This window comes from Salvelinus fontinalis, chromosome 4 (genome assembly GCF_029448725.1).
Source record: "Salvelinus fontinalis isolate EN_2023a chromosome 4, ASM2944872v1, whole genome shotgun sequence".
NCBI lineage: Eukaryota > Metazoa > Chordata > Actinopteri > Salmoniformes > Salmonidae > Salvelinus > Salvelinus fontinalis.
In genome coordinates this window covers 48,916,609-48,943,015 of record NC_074668.1, presented here as the reverse complement: position 1 = coordinate 48,943,015, position 26,407 = coordinate 48,916,609, and the positions used below count along the sequence as shown (strand labels likewise).

At 42.0% G+C, this 26,407-nt stretch overlaps 1 protein-coding gene across 3 annotated transcripts in view; it reads right to left on the bottom strand.

Annotated features, from left to right (window-relative positions):
* Positions 1-26,407, bottom strand: part of msh3 (mutS homolog 3 (E. coli)) — a 104,818-nt gene that overhangs the window by 13,478 nt on the left and 64,933 nt on the right. For all 3 annotated transcript variants that reach the window (XM_055920445.1, XM_055920443.1, XM_055920446.1), the window contains 4 exons: positions 22,688-22,795; positions 22,291-22,405; positions 15,425-15,582; positions 5,624-5,810 (listed from right to left, as the gene is read on the bottom strand). In XM_055920445.1, coding sequence (XP_055776420.1) covers positions 5,624-5,810; positions 15,425-15,582; positions 22,291-22,405; positions 22,688-22,795 — 568 coding nt within the window. The remainder of the gene's footprint in view (positions 1-5,623; positions 5,811-15,424; positions 15,583-22,290; positions 22,406-22,687; positions 22,796-26,407) is intronic.

Here is a 26,407-nt window from a genome sequence, read left to right as displayed (position 1 = left end):
CAAGAAAATGCTCATCTACAAGAGGCGCTCCTAGTTGCCGGGGACTTTAATGCAGGCAAACCTATATACGTTTTACCTCATTTCTACCAGCATTTCACATCTGCAATCAAAGGAAAAAAAACTATAGACCACCTTTAATCCACACACAGAAGCGCATACAAAGCTCTCCCTCGTTCTCCATTTGGCAAATCTGACCATAATTCTATCCTGATTCCTGCTTAAAAGCAAAAGTTAAGCAGGAAGTACCAGTGACTTGCTCAATACGGAAGTGGTTAGAGATAACGCGGATGCTACGCTACAGGACTGTTTTTCTGGCACAGACTGGAACATGTTCTGGGATTCATCCAATGGCATTGAGGAGTATACCACCTCAGTCACCGGCCTCATCAATAAGTGCATTGACGACGTCGCCCCAACAGTGACCGTACGTAAATTTTCCAACCAGAAGCCATGGATTACAGGCAAAATCCGCAACGAACTAAAGGCTAGAGCTACTGCTTTCAAGGAGCGGGTCACTAATCCGTACACTTATAAGAAATCCTGCTATGCCCACAGACGAACCATCAAACAGGCAAAGCATCAATACAGGACTACGATTGAATCCTACTACAGCAGCTCTGACACTCGTCGGATGTGGCAGAGCTTGAAAAATATTTCTGACTACAAAGGGAAACCCAGCCGCGAGCTGCCCAGTAACGTGAGCAAACCAGATGAGCTTAACTTCTTGACGCACGGATCCCTTTAGCGGGATCATTTTCGTAAACAATCACTGAATTGCAGAGCGCCAAATAAAAAAATAATCCCTTTTTTTTTCATGAATTCACAAGTGAAATATACCAAAACACAGCTTAGCTTGTTGTTGATCCACCTATCGTGTCAGATTTTGAAAATATGCTTTACAGCGAAAGCAATCCAAGCGTTTGTGAGTTTATCAATCACTAGACAAAACAGTAAGAACAGCTAGCCGCAAATTGGCTTGGTCACGAAAGTCAGAAAAGCAATAAAATGAATCGCTTACCTTTGATGATCTTCGGATGTTTTCACTCACGAGACTCCCAGTTACACAATAAATGTTATTTTTGTTCGATAAAGATTATTTTTATAACCAAAAACCTCCATTTGGTTTGCGCGTTATGTTCAGAAAACCACATGCTCGTGCCAGTCCTGAAGGGCCGGCAAAAATTCCAAAAAGTATCCAAAAAGTATCCGTAATGTTTGTAGAAACCTGTCAAACGTTTTTTTATAATCAATCCTCAGGTTGTTTTTAACATACATAATCGATAATATTTCAACCGGACGGTAAAACTATTCAATAATACAGAGAACGAAAATGTCGAGCTACAACTCTAGCGGGCATGAACTAATCAAAGGACACCTGACGCGTTTTGATAAATCTCACTCATTTTTCAAAATAAAAGCCTGAAACTATGTCTAAAGCCTGGTCACAGTCTGAGGAAGCCATTGGAAAAGGAATGTGGTTGATACCCCTTTAAATGGAGGATGGGCAGACAATGAAACAGGGATTTTTCCAAATAAAAGGCACTTCCGGGTTGGATTTCCTCAGGTTTTCGCCTGCAAAATCAGTTCTGTTATACTCACAGACAATATTTTGACAGTTTTGGAAGCTTTAGAGTGTTTTCTACCAATTATATGTTTCAGGCTTGTATTCATGCGCTTTTTCATGCGCACGACCGACAGAGTGCGTTTCTTGTTTACCTTTTAAATTGACGACATTATTGTCCGGTTGAAATATTATTGATTATTTAGGCTAAAAACAACCTGAAGTTGGAATGTAAACATCGTTTGACATGTTTCTATGAACTTTACAGATACAATTTAGATTTTTTTGTCTGCCTGTTTTGACTGCGTTTGAGCCTGTCAATTACTGAAGAAAACGCGCAAACAAAACAGAGGTTTTTGGATATAAAGAGACTTTATCGAACAAAAGGAACATTTATTGAGTAAATGAATGTCTGCTGAGTGCAACCATATGAAGATCATCAAAGGTAAGGGATTAATTTTATCTCTATTTCTGACATGTGTAACTGTTCTACCTGGCTGGCTACTGTTTGTAATGATTTGTCTAGTGGGCTATGTTCTCAAATAATCGAAAGGTGTGCTTTCGCCGTAAAGCATTTTAAAAATCTGACACCGTGGTTGGATTCACAAGAAGTTCATCTTTAAACCTATGTAAAATATGTTTCGTTTTCTGAATTTTTATAATGAGTATTTCTGTATTTGAATTTGGTGCCCAGCAGTTTCACTGGCTGTTGAAGAGGTGGGACGCTACCGTCGCACGTGCCCAAGAGAGGTTAATGAAGTCGTAAAATGTCTAGCTAGTAATTTGTTATGCTAACAAGGTAGCAAGAAGTTGCGTAGCAACTTCCGGTAGACAGGCGAAGCGCTAGAACTCTCAACTGAAAGTTTACCATTCATTGACAGTATATTAAAAATGAACTAATAGTATATAGTATGTAGTATATACTCATTAAGTATGTAGTATACAGTATGTTAGTATGGGTATTTGAACACAGCTTATGATCTGTAATCCTAATTCTGTCTATCATTTTCTGTTTCTACTGCAACAAAAATGTAATATTAGCCTGTTAATTAATTAGCTTTCTTTCATGATTTTCTGTAAAATACAGCAGAGAAAAGATTGTTGTTCATTCTCTGATATTCAACCGGAAGGCACTTCTTTCGCTGTCATTGAAGTGTCACGGTTTTAAACTTACCGACATGTCCCTATTGAAGAATGCAACATTTCTATCCATCTTTCCAGCAAGAAAACTATCGTTGCGTCTATAATATACTGTACCATGGGGTTTTATACTGTATATTTAAATACTGTATTCTCAACATAGCTCATTCTAATATTTCAACTACTGTTCATTGCATTTTAGTTACACTGTTAATACACACCACATATCTATTTATATACTGGTAGCTTGACATAGATAGCGCACTAATATATTTACTGCTGTATCATTCTTAGTACATCTTGTGTAAATTTATCCGGTGTATATACGAATAGATTGCATTACTGTTATAATGCTTTTTGGGTTGTCAATTGGATTTGTTCCAACACTTCTTGATTTCTTTTACATTTTGATTTTTTTGTGTACTTGTTTGACAATTTTGCTGGATTGTTAGGAGCTAGTAACATAAGCATCTTGCTGCACCTGGTATAACATCTGCTAAACTGTGTACGCAAGCAATAAACTTTTATGTGAACATAAAAATATTGTCTCAATTACATTGTGTAATCTATTGACGGTCCCTAACTACCCCCAGAGATAGGCTATCCAAAGTCAAACCTTTGCCTTGGTCGCACACCAGTCGGCTAAAGCTAATTGTCAGAATAATTGGTCTAACTCTTCCTACCTGCAAAAACACACTTGAGACACCGACATCAAACCACACACAGAAACTAACTCACGTTTGAATTCAGTCATGGTAGTGTTAATTAATTAACCAAATCTAAAACGAGGCCAGCGTTTTCTGTGATATGAATGAGATGAAATAGAAATAAACATAAAAGCTAATTGACCAACTGAGCTTGATTGCATTTAGATGAATATATTTGAGGCATTTAGCAGACGCTCCAATCCAGAGGGACAATAAGCACATTCAATTGAGGAAGGTGAAACAACAACCACATAGTAAAACCTTGATTGGATGTGTGCGCAGAGGTCGACAACAACACAGCTTTTACAGCCAGTGTGAGACTTATTATAGAGCTGCACACAGGGGCCCATTTCTCTCCAGCTCCATCAACTTTCCAGCTAGTAAACATATGGTGGGTGATTCCTCACCACTGTAGATTCTGCTAAACAAGATCCCCCATGTGCACCAATAAGCTCATTCCCCCAAGACCTGAATGTGCGCTGATAAATATATATTCCCCCTGGAGCGGTGGAGTCCAGATGGAACTAAATGAGACCTGCAAGGCAGATAACATGTAACATGTAACATGCAGTTGCACGCACCCACATTCGAGAGCACACACAGATCAGGTAACAAGCCACTGTTCAGTCACTTAAGAGTCAAACCAGCAACAATTTGCAACAACATCCAGAGGAGTCCTGAGGGACATCAGGTAACTTCGCTACTCTCCACAATCCTATATCTACGCTCCTGCTCTTTATGCATCTGCCTTCCTCTTCTCGCTACCTCCTGTTTGGATCGATTCTCCCCTCCTCCTTTTAAAACAAATAAATAAACTGCAGTTCCTGAAGCAGAGGTGATGTAAGATCCTCACACACACACACACACACAAACACTAACAAGCAGCTCCATTATATTAGCATTATAGATCAATTCTACCTCCCCCAATTATACTCCCTCTTCTAGCTCCCAGTCTCTCTCTAGGGCCTACTCTACGTATGGAAAACAAACTATCACAGCGCGCTCACACTCACTCACACACACACACACACACACACACACACACACACACACACACACACACACACACACACACACATCACCAATAAGCTTTATTGCAGGCCATAACTTAGTGATTTGGATGGCGTCTGACATCAAACCCCACTGGAGGTGTTGACTCAGCTCTATGGGGTACAGGGGGAGGGAGGTGTGTGTGTATTGAAAAGTGTATATAGCACTATGTTACCAGTGGAGCCAGGGAGACATATGTCAGGAAGGCCAAAACACACCGTGCCGACGAACGTCTAAAAGCAGTGGGTGGCTGCAGTGTTCGCAATCACCATGTGTGTGGTGATTTAACATGTAGATTCGTCAAGATTGAACAGAAAATGACCGCTGACTTTCTGGTCAGAGAAGATAGGATGGCCACCCGGTGCTTTTTACCGTTCATCAGCACGGTGTGTTTTGGCCTTTACACTTACAGTCAAGTGAAGTAACTATAGTGAAGAAAATAACACCCTCCTTACAATCAAACATTGGGGAGGTTTGATAATGCTGTGGGGTTACTTTGCTGCCTCTGGTACTGGGGGCCTTGAACATAAGCAAGACATGAAACCAACAGATTATCAAGGTGTTTTGGATTGCAATATTCAACCCATTCCAAAACCCAGTCCAAAAACTGGGTCTGCTTTGAATTTCGTGGGTCTCTCAGCAGGACAACAACCCCAAACACACATAAAAAGCACACAGTGTTGGTCCAAAGGCTATGTAATCAAGTACTAGCTCAGGGGTGCCAATAATTCTACCAATACCATTTGTTTTTATTTTCCAAATGTAAATTGTAAATTCTATAAAAAACAATTGGTTCTGTAATGTTGAAAATCCAATTACAGGTAGCGGGGTGGTTAGAGCATTAGGCCAGTAACCGAAAGGTTGCTGGATCGAATCCCAGAGCAGACAAGGTAAACATCTGTCGTTCTGCCCCTGAATAAGGCAGTTAACGCACTCACCCCGGTAGGCCGTCATTGTAAATAAGAATTTGTTCTTAACTGACTTGCCTAGTTAAATAAAGAAAATTATTTTAGAAGAAAAAATGTGCAAGGGTGCCACAATATTACGTCGTAATTGTATCTAAAGCAAAAGAAAGGAGTCTTGTTGTGGAAGTATGCACATTCAACGACTAGGATAGGATAATAGGATGACATACAGATGCATGCATGCACACATACACACTCACATTTCTGATGAAGTACTCCAGAGCAGCATAGGCGATAGCTGTCCCGTCGTGGGTGCTGGTGCCCCGCCCCAACTCGTCCAGGATGACCAATGACCTCTCGGTTGCCCGGGTGACAATTTCCGAGGCTTCCGTCAGCTCCTCCATGAATGTGCTCCGGCCCTTATAGATGCTGTCAGACGCCCCCATTCTACCAACACACACACACACACACATTAATTATGCTTTCAGACGTTCCCATCCTACAGACCAATAACACACAGGAGAGAAGAATTTTAGAATGAAACGTGTCTACTCATTTTATTTCTACATTTTACAGGCAGAGAGGAGGAACACAGCTTTAGGGTGTTTGTGTGTGTGTGAGTGTGTTCACAAGGCAGTGAAAAGACAGAACAGTTTGTATTTGTACTAATACCTACACTTGTTGGACCTGTGTGACACCAATAGCGTACTGTCCATTAATAACAACACACAATCTCCTTGCACAATCTTGAACCCCCTCCTACAGACTCTGACTCAACGCACAGCACAAAAACTGAACAGATAAGAGGGAAAAGAGAGGGATTGAGAGGGACACACACACAGGTACATTACATGACCAAAAGTACGTGGACACCTGCTCGTCGAACATCTGATTCCAAAATCATGGGCATTGATATGGAGTCGGTCCCCCCTTTGCTGCTATAACAGCCCCCACTCTTCTGGGAAGAAATTCCACTAGATGTTGGAACATTGCTGTAGGGACTTGCTTCCATTCAGCCAAATAAGCATTAGTGAGGTCGGGCACTGATGTTGGGCGATTAGGCCTGGCTCGTATTCGGCTTTCCAATTCATAAATAAAAATAATAATAGGCTATTCAGCTGGCTCAGTGATGCCATGTAGATAACATGCCAGAGCAAACTGTGTGGTCTTATATTTCTAAATAAAACAATGAAACTAATATTTTGGATACTTTCATATTCTGTGGCTGTACGGACTGGCACTCATTCACAAAATAAGGAGCTGTTATCTGCGTTTCACCAGACCATAAGCATCTGTGGACATCATGGCTGTCTTGGAGTTTCCTCTCGTTTAGGGAGTGATTTTCTGCTGATTCGCTGTACGCATTCATTCCTTTATTTATTCTGTTTCACTTTCTCCATTATTTAATTATTTATTCTCTTGATTAGGCCTCCAGACTAGAGGCAGTTTGCCAGTGAAAACTCAGAGTCTAAGCGAAGCCAGATGGGTTGTAGGACCCTCCATGCCGTGCTCTGCCACCCACCCACCCGAAAGCCATTCCATGCCACCTCTGCCCACACTTCCAACAGAACAGACGCCAGTGGAACATTGGAAGACTTGCCCTTTACACAACAACCATCCCCTTCACACAAAACATCCCCGTCAATCCAGCTATGAAACATTCAGGGCTGGGTCTGGGTGAATGGACCATGATGAGCCTACTCGTGGACTAAAAACACTTTCAATAGAGAGTACATTGAAGGATGGTTTCCTCAATGTAGACTCAATGTAGAATCTCAGCTGAAAATGCTTTTTTAGTCCAGGATTAGGCAGAATCTGTGTCACAGAAACAGCCCCTTAAAGTCTACATAGATTGAAGGGGTCTGTTACTTCTGGAGTAAGCTTATCCTCACTCAGGGATCAATCATCCCTACTACTAAACTGTCTTTAGAAACAGAGGTCTATCAGTCCCTCCAGCATTTCACAACATTTTTGTATTATATTTGAGGGTTGATGGCTCACCTCTCTAACCGTCAGGCTACTTGTCAACCGGTAATAGTGCGGTGATTTTTCAAATCTGCATAAAATGCGGGAAATTGTTGATTTATTTAATTGATCACAAAATCCTGGAGAGACTAGTCTATCGTGTTTCTGCTGCTAAGGCATTGACTACGTGTGGATCTTCTGAAGCTCAAAGTCCATGCAGGCTGCATCTAAAGCACTGCGTCAGAGAGATGCTACAATACAGACTGCAGAATCAAGACATGAAAACCATTTTGACATAATATATGACATGAAAACAGAGAAGAGGAGATAGGAGACATCAGAGAACAAATAGTAATGGCTGGTTTGAATGTACGGTCGAAGTAAGGTCCTTTTCAAACAGCTTTCTACATTTTATTTCCTCTGCGGTTTCCATAACAACAGTGAGGAAAAGAGAAAATATGCTCCATAACCTTCAGATTCAATATGTCCATCAGCACTCAAATACCATCAGCCATGAACGCACAAACAATGAGACACATACACACTCTCCAACCAAGGGAACACTCTGGTGAACTCTGTTGAGGAGGAAACAGATGATGTAATCTCATCTCCCTAACTAAAATAGCATTCTCTCTGTCCTTTTCAACACACACACACAAAGTGTGAGATAAAGAGAGGGATGAGACTGGCAGAGGAGGATGGAGGAATCTACCTTTTCTCTTTCAGTCATCTCAGAGGAGTGTATATTCATGAGTTTATTATCCAGATAAAGCATAATCTTTCTCCCTCTCTCCAAAATACTTAATTGTAAATGGCCATACAGCATATCTTATTTATAGTCTAGGAGAGAGAGAATGAGAAAGGGATGTAGGAGAGAGAAAGAAAAGAAGAAAAGTGGGAACATGTGAGTGTTGGTACTAGAGGAAACATCAGCTACTTCTACAGGGCAGTACTTCAGAACAGAGGGGGAGAGAAATGGGGAGAAAAAGAGAGCGGGAAGAGAAAAAGCATCAGAGAGACCCTCATACTTCAAGCATTGCTGTGCTTTAAAGACTGGCAGAGCTATGATATACAGCCGTAGTACATAGCCTTTTAAACCCTACGAAAACTGTACTGTTCTTTACGCCCACAACACACACAGACACACAGACACACACACACACACACAGACACACACACACACACACACTCTCTCTCTCTCTCTCTGCCTGTAAATTAGCCAGTACTAAATGTGTATGTAATTGTGCGCATGTTATGGTGTGTGTGTGTGTGTGTGTGTGTGTGTGTGTGTGTGTGTGTGTGTGTGTGTGTGTGTGTGTGTGTGTGTGTGTGTGTGTGTGTGTGTGTGTGTGTGTGTTTGTGTCAATGTTTGTGTTGCTTCACAGTCCCCGCTGATCCATAAGGTATTCTTTTATCAGTTTTTTAAATCAGATTTTACTGCTTACGTCAGTTACTTGATGTGGAATAGAGTTCCATGTAGTCATGGCTCTATGTAGTACTGTGTGCCTCCCATTGTCTGTTCTGGGGGGACTGGGGACTGTGAAGAGACCTCTTGTGGTATGTCTTGTTGGGTATGCATGGGTGTCCGTGTGCCAGTAGTTTAGCTGTGTGCCAGTAGTTTAGACAGACAGCTCGGTGCATTCAACGTGTCAATACCTATCAAAAATAAAAGTAGTGATGAAGTCAATCTCTCCTCCACTTTCAGCCAGGAGAGATTGACATGCATATTATTAATATTAGCTATCTGTGTACATTCAAGGGCCAGCCGTGCTGCCCTGTTCTGAGCCAATTGCAATTTTCCTAAGTCCTTTTTGTGGCACCTGACCACACGACTGAACAGTAGTCCAGGTGCGACAAAACAATGGCCTGTAGGACCTGCCTTGTTGATAGTGTTGTTAAGAAGGCAGAGCATTGCTATATTATAGACAGACTTCTCCCCATCTTAGCTACTACTGCATCAATATGTTTTGACCATGACAGTTCACAATCTAGGGTTACTACAAGCAGTTTAATCATCTCAACTTGCATAATTTCCACATTATTTATTACAACATTTAGTTTAAGTTTAGGGTTCAGTGAGTGTTTTGTTACAAATACAATGCTTTAAGTTTTAGAAATATTTAGGGATAACTTCCTTGCCACCCACGCTGAAACTAACTGCAGCTCTTTGTTGAGTGTTGCAATCATTTCAGTCGCTGTAGTAGCTGACGTGTATAGTGTTGAGTCATCCACATACATAGACACTCTGGCTTTACTCAGTGGCATGTCGTTAATAAAAATTGAACAAAGCAAGGGGCCTAAACAGCTACCCTGGGGAATTCCTGATTCTAACTGGATTATATTTGAGAGGCGTCCATTAAATAACACCCTCTGTGTTCTGTTAGACAAGTAATTCTTTATCTACATTATAGCAGGGGGTGTAAAGCCATAACACATACTTTTTCCAGCAGCAGACTATGATCGATAATGTCAAAAGCTGCACTGAAGTCTAACAAGACAGCCCCCACAATAATTTTATCGTCAATCATCAGTCATTTGTGTAAGTGCTGTGATTGTTGAGGGTCCTTCCCTATAAGCATGCTGAAATTCTGTTCTGTCGATTTGTTTACTGTGAAACAGCATTGTATCTGGTCAAACCAATTTTTCCCCAGAAGTTTACTAAAGGTTGGTAACAGGCAGATTGGTCAGCTATTTGAGTCAGTGAAGGGGGCTATATTATTCCTTAGCTTCCCTCCAGGCCTGAGGGCACACACTCTCTAGTAGGCTTAAATTGAAGATGTGGCAAATAGGAGTGGCAATATTGTCTGCTATTATCCTCAGTCATTTTCCATCTAGATTGTCAGACCCCGATGGCTTGTCATTGTTGATAGGCAACAATAATTTTTTCACCTCTTCCATACTGACTTTACGGAATTCAAAAGTACAATTCTTGTCTTTCATAATTTGGTCCGATATACTTGGATGTGTAGTGTAAGCGTTTGTTGCTGGCATGTCATCCCTAAGTTTGCTTATCTTGCCAATGAAATAGTCATTAAAGGAGTTTGCAATATCAGTGGGCTTTGTGATGAGTGAGCCATCATTCATAAATGAAGGAGCCGATTTGGCTTTTTTCCCCACAATTTAATTTAAGGTGCACCAAAGCTTTTTACTATCATTCTTTACATAAATTATTTTTTATTCATAGTGTGGTTTATTTTTATTTAGTTTAGTCACATGATTTCTTAATTTGCAGTACGTTTGCCAATCAGTTGGGCTGCCAGACTTAGTTGCCATAGCTTTTGCCTCATCCCTCTCAACCATACAATTTTTCAATGTCTCATCAATCCAAGGGGATATAACAGTTTTTACAGTTATTTTCTTAACTTCTCTAGGATAGGGGGCTGCAAATTCACTATTAGATAAATAGCGTGCCCAATTTCAACTTCCTTCTACTCATCCCCAGAATATAAGATATGCATATTATTAGTAGATTTGGATAGGAAACACTCTATAGTTTATAAAACTGTTTGAATCATGTCTGTAAGGATAACAGAACTTATGTAGCAGGCAAAACCCAGAGGACTAACCATAATTTTTTTTAAGTGACTGTCTGTTCAATGAGTTTTCATTGGAATACTGGATTTCTAATCACCCTGTTTTCAGGTCCTACCACTTCCACTGGATGTCACCACTCTTTGGAAATAGGTTGAGGTTATTCCTTTGTGCAATGAAGAAGTCAGGCCACCTGGAAACAGTGTAATGTCATGTGTACTGTTTGAGAGTTGCGCAAGGCTAGAAAAGTAGCGTTAGTTTGTTGATCTCCTGTATTGAAAACAGATAGACCAGTCTTCAATTTGATCGATTATTAACGTTTACAAATACCTTTAGTTGTATTACAAAAGTAGTTTGAAATGTTTTGGCAAAGTTTAGAGGTAATTTCTTTAGATATTTTGGAGTGACAGCGCAAATTGGAAGATGTTTTTTTCTGGATCAACCGGGCCAAATAAATGGACAATTTGGATATACACTGCTCAAAAAAATAAAGGGAACACTAAAATAACACATCCTAGATCTGAATGAATGAAATATTCTTATTAAATACTTTTTTCTTGACATAGTTGAATGTGCTGACAACAAAATCACAGAAAAATTATCAATGAAAATCAAATTTATCAACCCATGGAGGTCTGGATTTGGAGTCAGACTCAAAATTAAAGTGGAAAACCACACTACAGGCTGATCCAACTTTGATGTAATGTCCTTAAAACAAGAAAAAATGAGGCTCAGTAGTGTGTGTGGCCTCCACGTGCCTGTATGACCTCCCTACAACGCATGGGCATGCTCCTGATGAGGTGGCGGATGGTCTCCTGAGGGATCTCCTCCCAGACCTGGACTAAAGCATCTGCCAACTCCTGAACAGTCTGTGGTGCAACGTGGCATTGGTGGATGGAGCGAGACATGATGTCCCAGATGTGCTCAATTGGATTCAGGTCTGGGGAACGGGCGGGCCAGTCCATAGCATCAATGCCTTCCTCTTGCAGGAACTGCTGACAGACTCCAGCCACATGAGGTCTAGCATTGTATTGCATTAGGAGGAACCCAGGGCCAACCGCACCAGCATATGGTCTCACAAGGGGTCTGAGGATCTCATCTCGGTACCTAATGTCAGTCAGGCTACCTCTGGCGAGCACATGGAGCGCTGTGCGGCCCCCCAAAGAAATGCCACCCCACACCATGACTGACCCACCGCCAAACCGGTCATGCTGGAGGATATTGCAGGCAGCAGAACGTTCTCCACGGCGTCTCCAGACTCTGTCACCTGTGCTCAGTGTGAACCTGCTTTCATCTGTGAAGAGCACAGGGCGCCAGTGGCGAATTTGCCAATCTTGGTGTTCTCTGGCAAATGCCAAACGTCCTGCACAGTGTTGGGCTGTAAGCACAACCCCCACCTGTGGACGTCGGGCCCTCATACCACCCTCGTGGAGCCTGTTTCTGACCGTTTGAGCAGACACATGCACATTTGTGGCCTGCTGGAGGTCATTTTGCAGTGCTCCTCCTGCTACTCCTTGCACAAAGGCGGAGGTAGCGGTCCTGCTGCTGGGTTGTTGCCCTCCTACGGCCTCCTCCATGTCTCCTGATGTACTGGCCTGTCTCCTGGTAGCGCCTCCATGCTCTGGACACTACGCTGACAGACACAGCAAACCTTCTTGCTACAGCTCGCATTGATGTGCCATCCTGGATGAGCTGCACTACCTGAGCCATTTGTGTGGGTTGTAGACTCCATCTCATGCTACCACTAGAGTGAAAGCACCGCCAGCATTCAAAAGTGACCAACACATCAGCCAGGAAGCATAGGAACTGAGAAGTGGTCTGTGGTCACCACCTGCAGGACCACTCCTTTATTGGGGGTGTCTTGCTAATTGCCTATAATTTCCACCTGTTGTCTATTCCATTTGCACAACAGCATGTGAAATGTATTGTCAATCAGTGTTGCTTGTTTGATTTCACAGAAGTGTGATTGACTTGGAGCTACATTGTGTTGTTTAAGTGTTCCCTTTATTTTTTTGAGCAGTCTATATGGACGGAATTAATTGAACAAAAGGACCATTTGTGATGTTTATGGGACATATTGGAGTGCCAACAAAAGAATCTCGTCAAAGGTAAGGCATGATTTATATTTTATTTCTGCGTTTTGTGTCGTGCCTGCAGTGTTGAAATATGCTACACTCTCTTTGTTTACTGTTGTGCTATCATCAGATAATAGCATCTTATGCTTTCGCCGAAAAGCCTTTTTGAAATCTGACATGGTGGCTGGAATCACAACGAGTGTAGCTTTAATTTGGTATCTTACATGTGTGATTTAATGAAAGTTAGATTTTATATTTAAAAAAAATAATTTAGCGCTCTACCCCTGGCTATTGGCTAAGTGGGACGCTACCGTCTCACATATCCCAGAGAGGTTAACTTCTTATGGATAGGGGGCAGCATTTTCACGTTTGTTTGGATGAAAAATGTGCCCAGAGTAAACTGCCTCCTACTCAGTCCCAAATGCTAATATATGCATATTATTATTAGTATTGGATAGAAAACCCTCTGAAGTTTCTAAAACTGTTTGAATGATGTCTGTGAGTACAACAGAACTCATATGGAAAAAACCTGAGAAGTTCCACTTCCTGTTTGAATTGTTTCTGAGTTGGCAGATTTTCAACCAAGCTCTCATTGAAATTACAGTGAAATATTGATGAGTTTTCACTTCCTACGGCTTCCACTAGATGTCAACAGTCAAAAGAAGTTTGTCTGATGACTCTAATGTGAACGGGGGCCGAAGGAGACAGGAATGAGTAATCACTGCCACGAGCTGACCATGCTTTCACATGCGCCTTCACATGAGGAGGACCTCCGTTCCACCGCTCTTCTGAAGTCAATCTAATTCTCCGGTTGGAACGTTATTCAAGATGTATGTTAACACCATTCTAAAGATTGATTCAATTCAGTACATCGTTTGACATGTTTCTACTGACTGTTACGGAACTTTTGGAAATTTCGTCACGTTATAGTGGATGCGCTTTGGGACTTTGGAATTGTTTACTGCTAACGCGCTAACCAAAGTAGCTAATTGGACATAAATAACGGACATTATCGAACATATCAAGAATTTATTGTGGACCTGGGATTCCTAAGACTGCATTCTGATGGAGTTCCTCAAGGGTAAGGAAACATTTATCATGTATTTTCTGGTTTCTGTTGACCCCAACATGGCGGCTAATTTGGCTATTGTTCTGAGCTCCGTCTCAGATTATTGCATGATTTGCTTTTTCCGTAAAGTTTTTTTGAAATCTGACACAGCGGTTGCATTAAGGAGAGGTATATCTATAATTCCATGTGTATAACTTGTATTATCATCTACATTTATGATGAGTATTTCTGTTGAAACGATGTGGCTATGCAAAATCACTTGATGTTTTTGGAACTAGTGAATGTAACGCGCCAATGTAAACTCAGATATTTTTTGTTGTATGAACTTTACCAAACAAAGCATGCATGTATTGTGTAACATGAAGTCCTATGAGTGTCATCTGATGAAGATAATCAAAGGTTAGTGATTAATTGTATCTATATTTCTGCTTTTTGTGAAAGCTATCTTTCGCTGGAAAAATGGCTGTGTTTATTGTGGTTTGGTGGTGACCTTAACATAATCACTTGTAGTGCTTTCGCTGAAAAGCATATTTGAAATCGGAAACTTTGGTGGGATTAACAACAAGATTACCTTTAAAATTATATAAGACACATGTATGTTTGAGGAATATTAATTATGAGATTTCTGTTGTTTGAATTTGGCGCCCTACACTTTCACTGTTTGCTGTCATACCGATCCCGGTAGTGGGATGCAGCCATAAGAAGTTTTAACAATATCAAAACAAAAGTAATCATTTATGTGGCCAATACTATCCGTAGAGGTGTGTTATTGTGCAATTTGTATATATATATCCAACACGATTTTAATATGTACCTTTCCGGTAGGGGCAGTGTTGGCCATGCAGTACTCAATATTGTCATAAGTCTAATTTCACGAGAGAAAGAGAGAGAAAGACAAAGAGAAAGAAAAACAGAGAGCGATGGAGAAAAATAAAGTCTGCTGTATTTGTATTTATTATGGATCCCAATGCTGTGCCTCTAATGTTGTCATGGCCACTATTCTTTCTGCTTTTGCCCAACAACAGAGAGAAAAGGAGAAACAATCTTATACCTCCTCTAGTCTCTCTCTGCTCACATGGTAGCATAAGTGGTGAACAGAAATGCGCTCGCTTGTGTATGTGTGTGTGCGCGCACGTGTTTGAGAGGGAGAATAGTCTCTGGTCTCTCTCATATTACCTGGCAACCATTGAGGAGCTAAAAATGCCACCAGAACCACTCACAGTTGATTGCAGAACTAAGTTGCTAATGAGTTGATAATGGGCAACAACAGTCTGACAATGTGTCAATCAGTAATCACATTTACTGATATATATATATGTGTGTGTGTGTGTGTGTGTGTGTGTGTGTGTGTGTGTGTGTGTGTGTGTGTGTGTGTGTGTGTGTGTGTGTGTGTGTGTGTGTGTGTGTGTGTGTGTGTGTACCTGGTGTATATGCCATCCAGGATGCCCAGTCTTGCCTCTGTAGCTGGTACATATGATCCCACCTGGGCCATGATGCAGACTAGCGCCACCTGGCGGATGTAGGAGCTCTTACCCCCCATGTTAGGGCCTGTTATTATCAGAGTCCTCCTCCCGTCACCCTGAACAAACAGAGAGGGGGGGACAAAGTGTAAATAGCTAAGTGGTGTTATTTTTTTTTATTGACACCCCTAAGCTAAAAGCCACCACCTCCGACACATAGCAGCTGAGAAAACAACTCTAATATTTAATTTTAATTTTCTTTCTCTTTAAAATCATGTGACAATCACTTCTTCTTACAAAACTGAATAGATTCAAAATGCTTGTGAATTGTGATATGTGGTTAAATGCACTTAACTAAATTACATACAGTCTATGGAAGGGCAATTTAAATCATTAAATCATTTTGAATAATATCAATATTTTGGGAGGATATCTGGACAGTTTAAATAAATGTTTAAAAAAAAAAAAATATTTTTCCTCTCTTTTTTTGTTTTAAATGGAGACTTGCTCACACGACTTACGAGAGAGCCGGTGCGCTGCGCTTTGACAGTCTGTGTGGCATGGAGGGAGAGAGAGCGAACGTAGCCAAACTGACTCACGCTAGTTAGTCAAACTTGTTGCTGCCATAGGTTATCTATCATACCATCTTGTTTGAGAAGATATATAAAGCAAACTGGGCATTTGAACAACAGCATAAATACAGCTACAGTGAGCTCCAAAAGTATTGGGACGGTGACATTTTTTGTTTTTGTTTTGGCTCTGTACTTCAGCACTTTGGATTTGAAATTATGCACTTTAACCTCAAAGTCATTGTATAATTTCAAATACAATGTACTGGAGTACAGAGCTAAAACAACCAACAATGTGTCACCGTCCCAATACTTTTGGAGCTCACTGTATTTCACGTTTGCATGTCAAAAACAGAATGACCACTGCTGCATATGCTGCCACAGTTTTATTTTTTGTACTATTACCCCTTTTTCGTGATATCCAATTGGTAGTTACAGTCTTGTCCCATCGCTGCAATTCCCGCACGGACTTGGGAGAGGCGAAGGTCGAGAGCCATGTATCCCTCGAAACACAACCCTGCCATGCAGCACTGCTTCTTGACACACTGCTCTCTTAACCAGGATGCGAGCCGCACCAATGTGTCGGTGGAAACACCGTACAACTGGCGACGGTCTGCTTGCAGTTGCCCGGCCCGCCACAAGGAGTCGCTGTAGCGCAGTGGGACAAGGACATCCCGACCGGCCACACCCTGCCCCAACCCAGACGAAGCTGGGCGCCGCCTCATGGGTCTCCCGGTCACGGGAGCAGTGTGACACAGCCTAGGATCGAACCCTGGTCTGTAGTGATGCCTCGAGCACTGTGATGCAGTGCCGTAGACCACCGCTGCGCCACTCGGCAGGCCACATGCTGCCACTGTTTTGACAGATTCGATTATACTATTTAGAACGAGCAGCCAGCTCACATCACGAATGAATGCAAGAGGGAGAACGCAACAAGTAAAAACATATAATATAACTAGGGCTAGCTAGCTAACAAAATGCCAAAGTGCGCAAAGCTGTCATCAAGGTGGCTACTTTGAAGAATATCAAATATAAAATATATTTTGATTTGTTTAACACATTTTTGGTTACTGCATGATTCCATATGTGTTATTTCATAGTTTTGATGTCTTCACTACTATTCCACAATGTAGAAAATAGTAAAAATAAAGAAAACCCTTGAATGAGTAAGTGGGTCTAAAAGTTACACTGGTACTGTATCAAAATGTATTTCTGAAAAATGTTGTGCACAAACTTGATTTTTTACATATATCAATACACAGTGCATTCGGAAAGTATTCAGACCCCTGGACTTTTTTCAAATTTTGTTACGTTACAGCCTTATTCTAAAATGTATTAGTTGTTTTTCCTCAAAAAGATAGGGGTCAAAATGATTGACAACCCTGTTTTCAATACTTCAACTTGCAAGGATAATGCCACTGAGCCTTTTTCTTAAATGTTTTATGAGATTGGGGAACACATTGGGAGGGATCCTAGACCTTTTCTCCATACAGAATCCTTCCAGATCCTTGATATCCTTCGTCTGCACTTATGGACAGCCCTCTTCAATTCAAACCACATGTCTTCAAAAGGGTTCAAGTCCGGAGACAGATAGCCATTGCAAAATGTTGATATTGTGGTTAATTAACCATTTCTTTGTGGATGTGTACCTGTGCTTGGGGTTATTGTCTTGCTGGAAGAGCCACTTGTGGCCAAGTTTTAGCCTCCTCAAACTTGGCTCCTCAAACTTGTATAGTATAAAATAATATAATTTCCCAAATATAGCTGAGTATTTGTGATTTATATTACTGTATACAGTATTTTTTGCTCATCTTTATCAAAGGCACCAATATTTTTTTACATGACTGTATATCAACTGATATTCTGACTTTGAGCAGTTGTAAGCAGATTAATCAGGCAAAATTGTTTCTGCCTGGAAAGATTTAAGACCTTAGTAGCATAGTGGTTCAATCCTCAGTTCCACCCTATTGCAAAATCAAATGTCAATACATATTCAATCTTAATGTATAACGAATCGCAATATGTATTGAATAGGGTATGTATCGTGAAACGTATCGTATCGTGAGGTCCCTGTCCTACCATCTTACTATCCACCCTCTCATTGAATGTTATGACTTATGGACATGATATGAACATGATAATATTCTGAACATGAATAAACAGTCCATAGAGAGTAATGACCATATGAGCACGAAGAAATAGATGCATTTCTTTTATCGCTCTATCTAGAGGGAGAGAATGAAAGAGAATAAGAGGGAAACTGAAATCCGTTTTACCTCATTTTTAACAGCATGTCACTTGTACAACTTGAGATGACAAAACTCAAAATCCCCTTTATTCTACACACTGAAATGGACACAAGGCCCTCCCTCGCCATCCCTTTGGCAAATCAGACCATAACTATATCCTCCTGCTTACGACCAAAACTCAAACTGGAAGTACCAGTGATGCGCTCAATATGGAAGTGTTCCGATGGAGCAGATGCTAAGCTATAGGACTGTTTCGCTGACACAGACCGGAATATGTTCTGGAATTCACCCACATCATTCAACGGCTTCATTAATAAGTGCATTGATTACGTCCTCCCCACAGTGACTGTACATACTCCAACTAGAAGCAATAGATTACAGGTAACAAGATAGCCAAGATAACCTGCCAAAAATGAATATCGCTGCGTAGCACTCACATCTACAGTATAGCAATGAAATGCTTTGAAAGGCTGGTCATGGCTGACATCAACACCATCATCCCAGACACCCTGGACCCACTCTAATTCCCATACCCCCCCAACAGATCCACAGATGACTGGCCAGAAACAAAGACCTTTCTTCTGAAACTCGTCAGTCTATTCTTGTTCTGAGAAATGAAGGCTATTCCATGCGAGAAATTGCCAAGAAACTGAAGATCTCGTGCAACACTGTGTACTACTCCCTTCACAGAACAGCGCAAACTGGCTCTAACCAGAATAGAAAGAGGAGTTGGAGGCCCCAGTGCACAACTGAGCAAGAGGACAAGTACATTAGAGTGTCTAGTTTGAGAAACAGACGCCTCACAAGTCCTCAACTGGCAGCTTCAAAAATAGTACCCGCAAAACACCAGTCTCAACGTCAACAGTGAAGAGGCGACTCCAGGATGCTGGCCTTCTAAGCAGAGTTGCAAAGAAAAAGCCATATTTCAGACTGGCCAATAAAAACAAAATATTAAGATGGGCAAAAGAACACAGACACTGGATTGTCACGTGTGCTCCCTCTCCGGCCTCTAGGTCACCAGGCCGCTCGTTAGGGCGCACACCTGTCACCAGCGTTACACGCATAATGACACTCACCTGGACTCCATCACCTCCTTGATTACCTGTCCTTTATATGTCATTACCTTTGGTTTCTTCCCCAGTCATCATTGTTCCTGTTTCATGTGCGCTGTTTGTGTTTGTTTTGTTCATTTATTTATTCAATGTATTCACTCCCTGAACTTGCTTCCCGACTCTCAGCATACATCGTTACAGAATGACAACTCAACAAAGGGAAGCATCAGGGAGTGTTGTCTTTGTTATGTTTTTGTGTTGGGGTGATGTCAGGTCTGGGTGTTGGAGCTACCTGGGAGGCCTCAGCCGGTTTGTAGGCTCCCATGCCTCAGCGGGTTCGATAGGCTCCCATGCCTAAGCTGGGTGAACAGGTCCCCATGCCTCAACCGAGGCAACTGGGAAGGTCTCAGCCAGGTCATCAGGCTCTCACTCCTCAGCTGGTTCATCAGGTTTCAGCGGAGGCAACCGGTCCGCTCCGGATCCCCGGGATTGTCCCTGCGGTTGGCTTCCTGCGTCTGGAACCAAACACGCCGGGGAGGGGGAACTTCCACGTATGCTCTCTCTCCGACGCTCTAGGTTGTCATGCTCCCGCGCCTTAGCCGGATCGACAGGTTCCCACACCTTAGCAGAGGTGACCGGTCCACTCCTGATCCCCGGGATCGTCATCTTGGTCGGCGTCCTATGGCTGGAGCCAAGCGTTGGGGGGGTACTGTCAAGTGTGCTCCCTCTCTGGCCTCTAGGTCACCAGGCTGCTCGTTAGGGCGCACACCTGTCACCAGCGTTATGCGCATAATGACACTCACCTGGACTCCATCACCTCCTTGATATGTCACCTGCCCTTTATATGTCACTCCCGTTGGTTTCTTCACCAGTCGTCATTGTTCCCGTTTCATGTCGGTGCGCTGTTTATGTTTCTTGTTTTGTTCATTTATTTATTCAATGTATTCACTCCCTGAACTTGCTTCCCGACTCTCAGCGTACATTGTTACAGGACAGAGGAACTCTGCCTAGAAGGCCAGCATCCCGGAGTCGCCTCTACACTGTTGACGTTGAGACTGGTGTTTTGTGGGTACTATTTAATGAAGCTGCCAGCTGTGATAACATAATTGCAAAAAGGGGTTTCTAATGATCAATTAGCCTTTTAAAATGATAAACTTGGATTAGCTAACACAACGTGCCATTGGAACACAGGAGTGACGGTTGCTGATAATGGGCCTCTGTACGCCTATGTAGATATTCAATAAAATATCGTCCGTTTCCAGCTACAATAGTCATTTACAACATTAACATTGTCTGCACTGTATTTCTAATCAATTTGATGTTATTTAATGGATCAAAACATTTGCTTTTCTTTAAAAAACAAGGACATTTCTAAGACACCCCAAACTTTTGAACAGTAGTGCATGTAAGAATGCTGTTCATAGACTACAGCTCAGCATTCAACACCATAGTCCCCTCTAAGCTCATCACCAAGCTCAGAACCCTGGGACTGAACACCTACCTCTGAAACCAGATCCTGGACTTCCTGGCGGGCCACCCCTAGGCGTTGGGGGTAGGCAACAACACATTCGCCACGCTTACCATCAACACGGGGGCCACTCAACGGTGTATGTGTAGTCCCCTCCTGCACTCCCTGTTCACCCACAACTCCAACACCATCATCAAGTTTGCTAACGACGCAACGGTGGAAGGACTGATCACCGACGACGATGAGGCAGGCTATAGAGAAGAGGTCAGAGACCTGGCAGTTGTGGTGCCAGGACAACAAAATATCGCTCAACGTCAGCAATACAAAGGAGCTGTTTGTTGACTACAGGAAAAGGAGGGGCGAGCACGCCCCCATCTACATCGATCGGGCTGTAGTGGAACAGGTCAAGAACTTCAAATTCCTTGGTGTCCACTTCACCGAGTTGTGAAGAGGACACAACAGTGCCTTTCCCCCTCATGGCGCTTGAAAGATCTGGCATGGGCCCTCAGATCGTCAAAAAGTTCTACAGCTGCACCATTGAGAGCATCTTGACTGGCTGCATCACTGCCTGGTACGGCAACTGCAAGGCACCTGATTGCAAGGCGCTACAGAAGGTGATGAGTACGGCCCAGTACATCACTTGGGCCGACTCCCTGCCATCCAGGACCTCTATACCAGGCAGTGTCAGAGTAAGGCCCAATTGTATTTTTTAACCTCCAGCCACCCAAGCCATAGATTGTTCTCTCTGCCAACGCACGGCAAGCGGTACCACTGTACGAAGTCTGGAACCATCAGGACCCTGAACAGCTTCTACCCACAAGCCATGAGACTGCTAAACAAGGCTGCTAAATACTGTAGCTAATCAAATGGCTACCCGGACTACCTGCATTGACCCTTTTTTGAACTCTCTCTCTTGCACTGACTATGCACACACACTGGACTCTACCCACACACTCACACATACATAACATACGCACACATGCATACCGACGCCACACACATAGGCTGTTGCTCCACATACATTGCTGCTACAGTCTATTACCTATCCTATTGCCTAGTCATTTTACCCCTACTTATATGTATACAGCTACCTCAATTACCTCGCACCCGTGCACATCGACTTGGTACTGGTACCATGTTAATTTTTATATGTTATTGTTATTCATTCTTCGTATCACTATTTATATTTTTTTTATCTTAAACTATGCATTGTTGGAAAAGGACCCATAAGTAAACATTTCACTTTCAATGTAAGCATTTCACCTGTTGTTTAAGAAGCATGTGACAAATAAAATTTGAGAGAAAGAGAGAGAACAATATATGGAGAGAGTGAAAGAGAGGGAGAGGTCGATATTATATTGCTGATCTGTACAGTGAGTAGGTGGGCAGTATGAGAGCTTGGCTCGGATTCCTATTGGCGCCTTTTGCATTTCACAGAGAGAAGGATTAATCTACACCAGCTTGTGTGTGTGTGTGTTTGTCTGTATACCTGTAGTTCTGTGTTGTTGGGGACGTATTGTGTGTGCTCTCCCATCAGTAAGTCTATCACAGGATGTCTGCCGTCCCTGATCACGATCTGACGGTCTCCCTCACACAACACCGGCCTGGGAGAGAACATACAGTTATATACTATGAGGTGAGAAGTAGGGGGTGTAGTTGGCGAGAGAGGGACACAGAGATGGAGATGTTTAGGGTGTAGTTGGCAGTAGAGCTAAGCCTTCTGGGCCCAGTCCACTCCTCCTCACAGGCTGTTTAAAGCTGTAACACACACACACACACACACACACACACACACACACACACACACACACACACACCCACCCACCCACCCACCCACCCACCCACCCACCCACCCACCCTAAGGTAAAGGTCATTAGAGTGATTACCTGCAGTAGTTCCTCTGCTTAGCCACCTCAGCCAATGAGAACAGACAGTCCACTGTTGCTAAGTTACCAACAGCCTTCTTCATAGTGTGGTAGTACTCCCCAAACTGACTGAGAGAGAGAGAGAGAGAGAGAGAGAGAGAGAGAGAGTTTGAGTGTAGAAGGGGAAGAACAGAATATGAGTTGGCCTACTGTATGTTATCTGGCTCTGCTCCATGTCATAGGCTATAGGCTAGTTCATTTAGCTGACAAGATTATTTTATATGATATGATTTTATAGTAAGAAGAATATAATTGAACTTAGTTGAATAAAATAGAAAGGATATTTTTCCCATTGTGGAGCGAGTGCGCATATGAAGTTGAGCGTAAAAGTGATCATTTGAAACAGGTCATATATGCTAGATTTAGAGATGTAAGTTGTAAAAGTTGTAAAATAAATTATGGGCTGTGTCGTAGAATTACAACATTACGTTAATCACATTACTTTTATATTAGAATGTAAGCATATATTAGTACTTACACTGTCTGTTTTTCTTAGAGGCAACATAATAGAGTTCTTAGAACTCTCATGTGTCTGTGTGGGGAGAGAAGCCTCTGAGATTTAACATTGACAGTAGATTTACGATGGCTTGGTGATAAAACAACATTCCCTTCCATGATTAGTGTCTGTGTGCCTGTCTGTCGGTGCCAGGGAGACCCAATCTCCAGTTTATTTAAGGAAAGGACCTTGTGTCTATGTTGCATTAGTATTTCTGTATAAGAAAGAAGTAAATGAACTAGAGACAGATATTTGGCGCCATGTAAATCTTGACGTCTGTTGCATGAGAGCAAAATGTACTTTCGTATAAATTCTCTCATCTGTGATTTGTCATGAATATCCAGGAGGATGGACTATGTTATAAAATGCTGTGGCTTAGTTCTGCTGTTTGGGCTCTCAATGAATCACCTACTGTACAGGTGGGTCATTGACAAGCTCCGTTACTGCAGTAATTAAATAATAAAGTTTGATTGTTTTGAAGAAATCTAAAAGTCTCTCCTTTTGATTAGAATAATTCCACGACAGCTGCATGATGCGACTATTGTTGATTTGAGAGTCACAAAGCTTGCGCTCTGTTCACTCATCAAGTGATCATATTTCCACCCATCAAACTATACTCAATTTAATCTTGTCTTTACTAATATGTAAAATGTATTTCGATATACTGAACAAAAAGATAAACACAACATGTAAAGTGTGGGTGCCATGTTTCATGAGCTGAAATAAAAGATCCCAGAAATGTTCCATACACACAAAAATATTATTTAATTCAAATTTTGTGCACAAATTTGTTTACATCCCTGTCACTGAGCGTTTCTCCTTTGCCAAGATAATCCATCCACCTGACAGGTATGTAACCAAGCCAGCCCAGGACCTCTTACATCCAGCTTCTTCACCTGCGGAATCGTCTGAGGGATCGTCAATGATGCCGAGTAGGCTACTTCAGTTTTAGAGCGAAGCATGTGCTTAATATGAGCTGCTCCAACCCTGTTCCTGCAGTGCTTAATTTGGGAAACCAAGTGAAATCTGTTCGGGAACATTGATGGTAACATGTTTTCGTACGAAAACATATTTCACTAAACTGTTGACAGCCCCTCTAAGCGCTCTAGAAAGGAATAAAGGAGAGAGAGGAGGAGATGGAAATGCACGGTGGTGAGATATTCTGTATGGCTAAAGGTAAATGTGTCACCTAATTCATTTTGAAAAGCTATTCAAAATCAAATATAAATGTACTATAATTGCCGGCTAACTCTGTATGCTGCCCTGCACAAACAATGAACCAACAGCAACGCCCAGGGCTATACGTTCTCTCCCAGACTGCTGGCTAGAAATTTGGGAGTGTAGCATTAAGTCCATCCAGTATGAATAAAAACACAGCCCACACTCAAAAGCGATTATTCAAATTTGTTTAATTTTGGAGAATAGGCTAGACTAGAGGCGATTTTAGCATGTAAATCTTGGTGGAGCAAAATAAATATAGAAAAGTGGGATGCATGCCAGCAAAGCTACTTCACAACACTAAACAATACACACAAACTGTTAGGACCTACATAATGCTGTCCCAACAGCAGTCCCAATACCTTACCACTGTTACATCTGGCTATCAGTGGAGCCTTGTCTGGCAGCGAAACAGTTCATTCAGCCTCATTTACTGCCTTTAAAAAAAACAAAGCTGACTATGGCTGACTTGCTTAAACAAATGTGGTTTCTAATGACAATTGAGATGTACAAACTATGTCATAAGGGGACAACAAGCAGATAGGAAGCAATCCATTATTTTGATTAAGACATTAATGAGCGAGTTAGGATGGACGTAGTCAATATAACTATTTGAAGCACTTTTGAAATGTTCTCCCTGTATGCCAAGTCAGAACCGTAGAATAAATAAAAGTGGCATATAAGCAGACAACGAAAGCTCTTACAATATTCAATGGATACATTTCTCTAGGCTACATGTGCACTACCAAGTCAGAACAGTAGTCTAAATTAAGAGGGGTGAATAGACCAAATTATTAGGGTGAGGCACATGGGCTACTACTTTCATGAGCTATTACTTTCTTAGCTACAGTATACATAACTCCCTGGCATATATAATTAATGCAGCAGCAAACAATCCATTTTTGGACTCACCTTGTTATGCTGTGCTCACTTGAAGAGGAAGGTGGCGCGGCGGTCCTTAGTGGGCAAATTTCGTCTTCAAAGTATGGCATTCTCTGGATTTATGGTGCTTTCAAAACAACTGGGAACTCGGAAAAAAAGGTTGAATCATGAGGACGTCATTGATCTTCAGGTCGTAGCTCTAGAAAGAGGCCGGATGACCGTTCAAACGTATTTTCCCTGTCAGAGCTCGTTTATTCCCGTCTTCCCAGTTGTCTTGAACTCACTGAAGTCAAGTTTTTGCAGTTCTGAGTTAACAGTTGTTTTGAGCGTGACACAAATCATGCTTCATTGACAGCATGGCCCATGTTGAATGTTAATCATTTTAAGCGTGGAAAAGAGATCCTGAAACCCAGACTTGGGACCACATAGCCACTCCACTGAATAGAAAGCTAGTGATTAACCACTGTCACTGATTCCTTCCAAACCACTCATTGTTGAATTTGCGATTTCCAACTTGTTGTGTAATGTTTATGTCCAATGGCCCAATGAGCACCGATATGTTTTATCTATTATTTCTCTTCATATGACAAGGATTAAAAAGGATTTTCCAGTAGATTGTCGACTTGATTCATGATGATGACTGCTAGCTAAGATTTTGAAAGTATGATGTTTACATGATCAGTCCAATCAAAGCTACAGTACATATAACATGATTTGAAGTCATTTTATCTGTGGCCAATGACCTTGAGCCTTCTTGGATGGGCACTTCTAATGTAACTCTATGGCAGCCTCCAAGGGGCTACAAGTTTCTAGCTCTACCCTTAGACTTGGCGGTGACGTAGTGTCCCCATGAGTGACAGAACAGAGCCAATCACAGCGCAACGCTCCATATTTTCTGCTGGCTTGCCACACCACCACAGAAAGAACTGAGCTAGGCTGAAACACCTGCATTTTGGAGCTGCCTTACTCAAGAAAACAAAAAAGAGACCATACCATGTTTGTATGCGGCTTCATTGGCAAACTGATATGTGACACGTATTAATGTCAAAATGACATGCAAACAGGCAAGCCCCCCCACTGGGCTA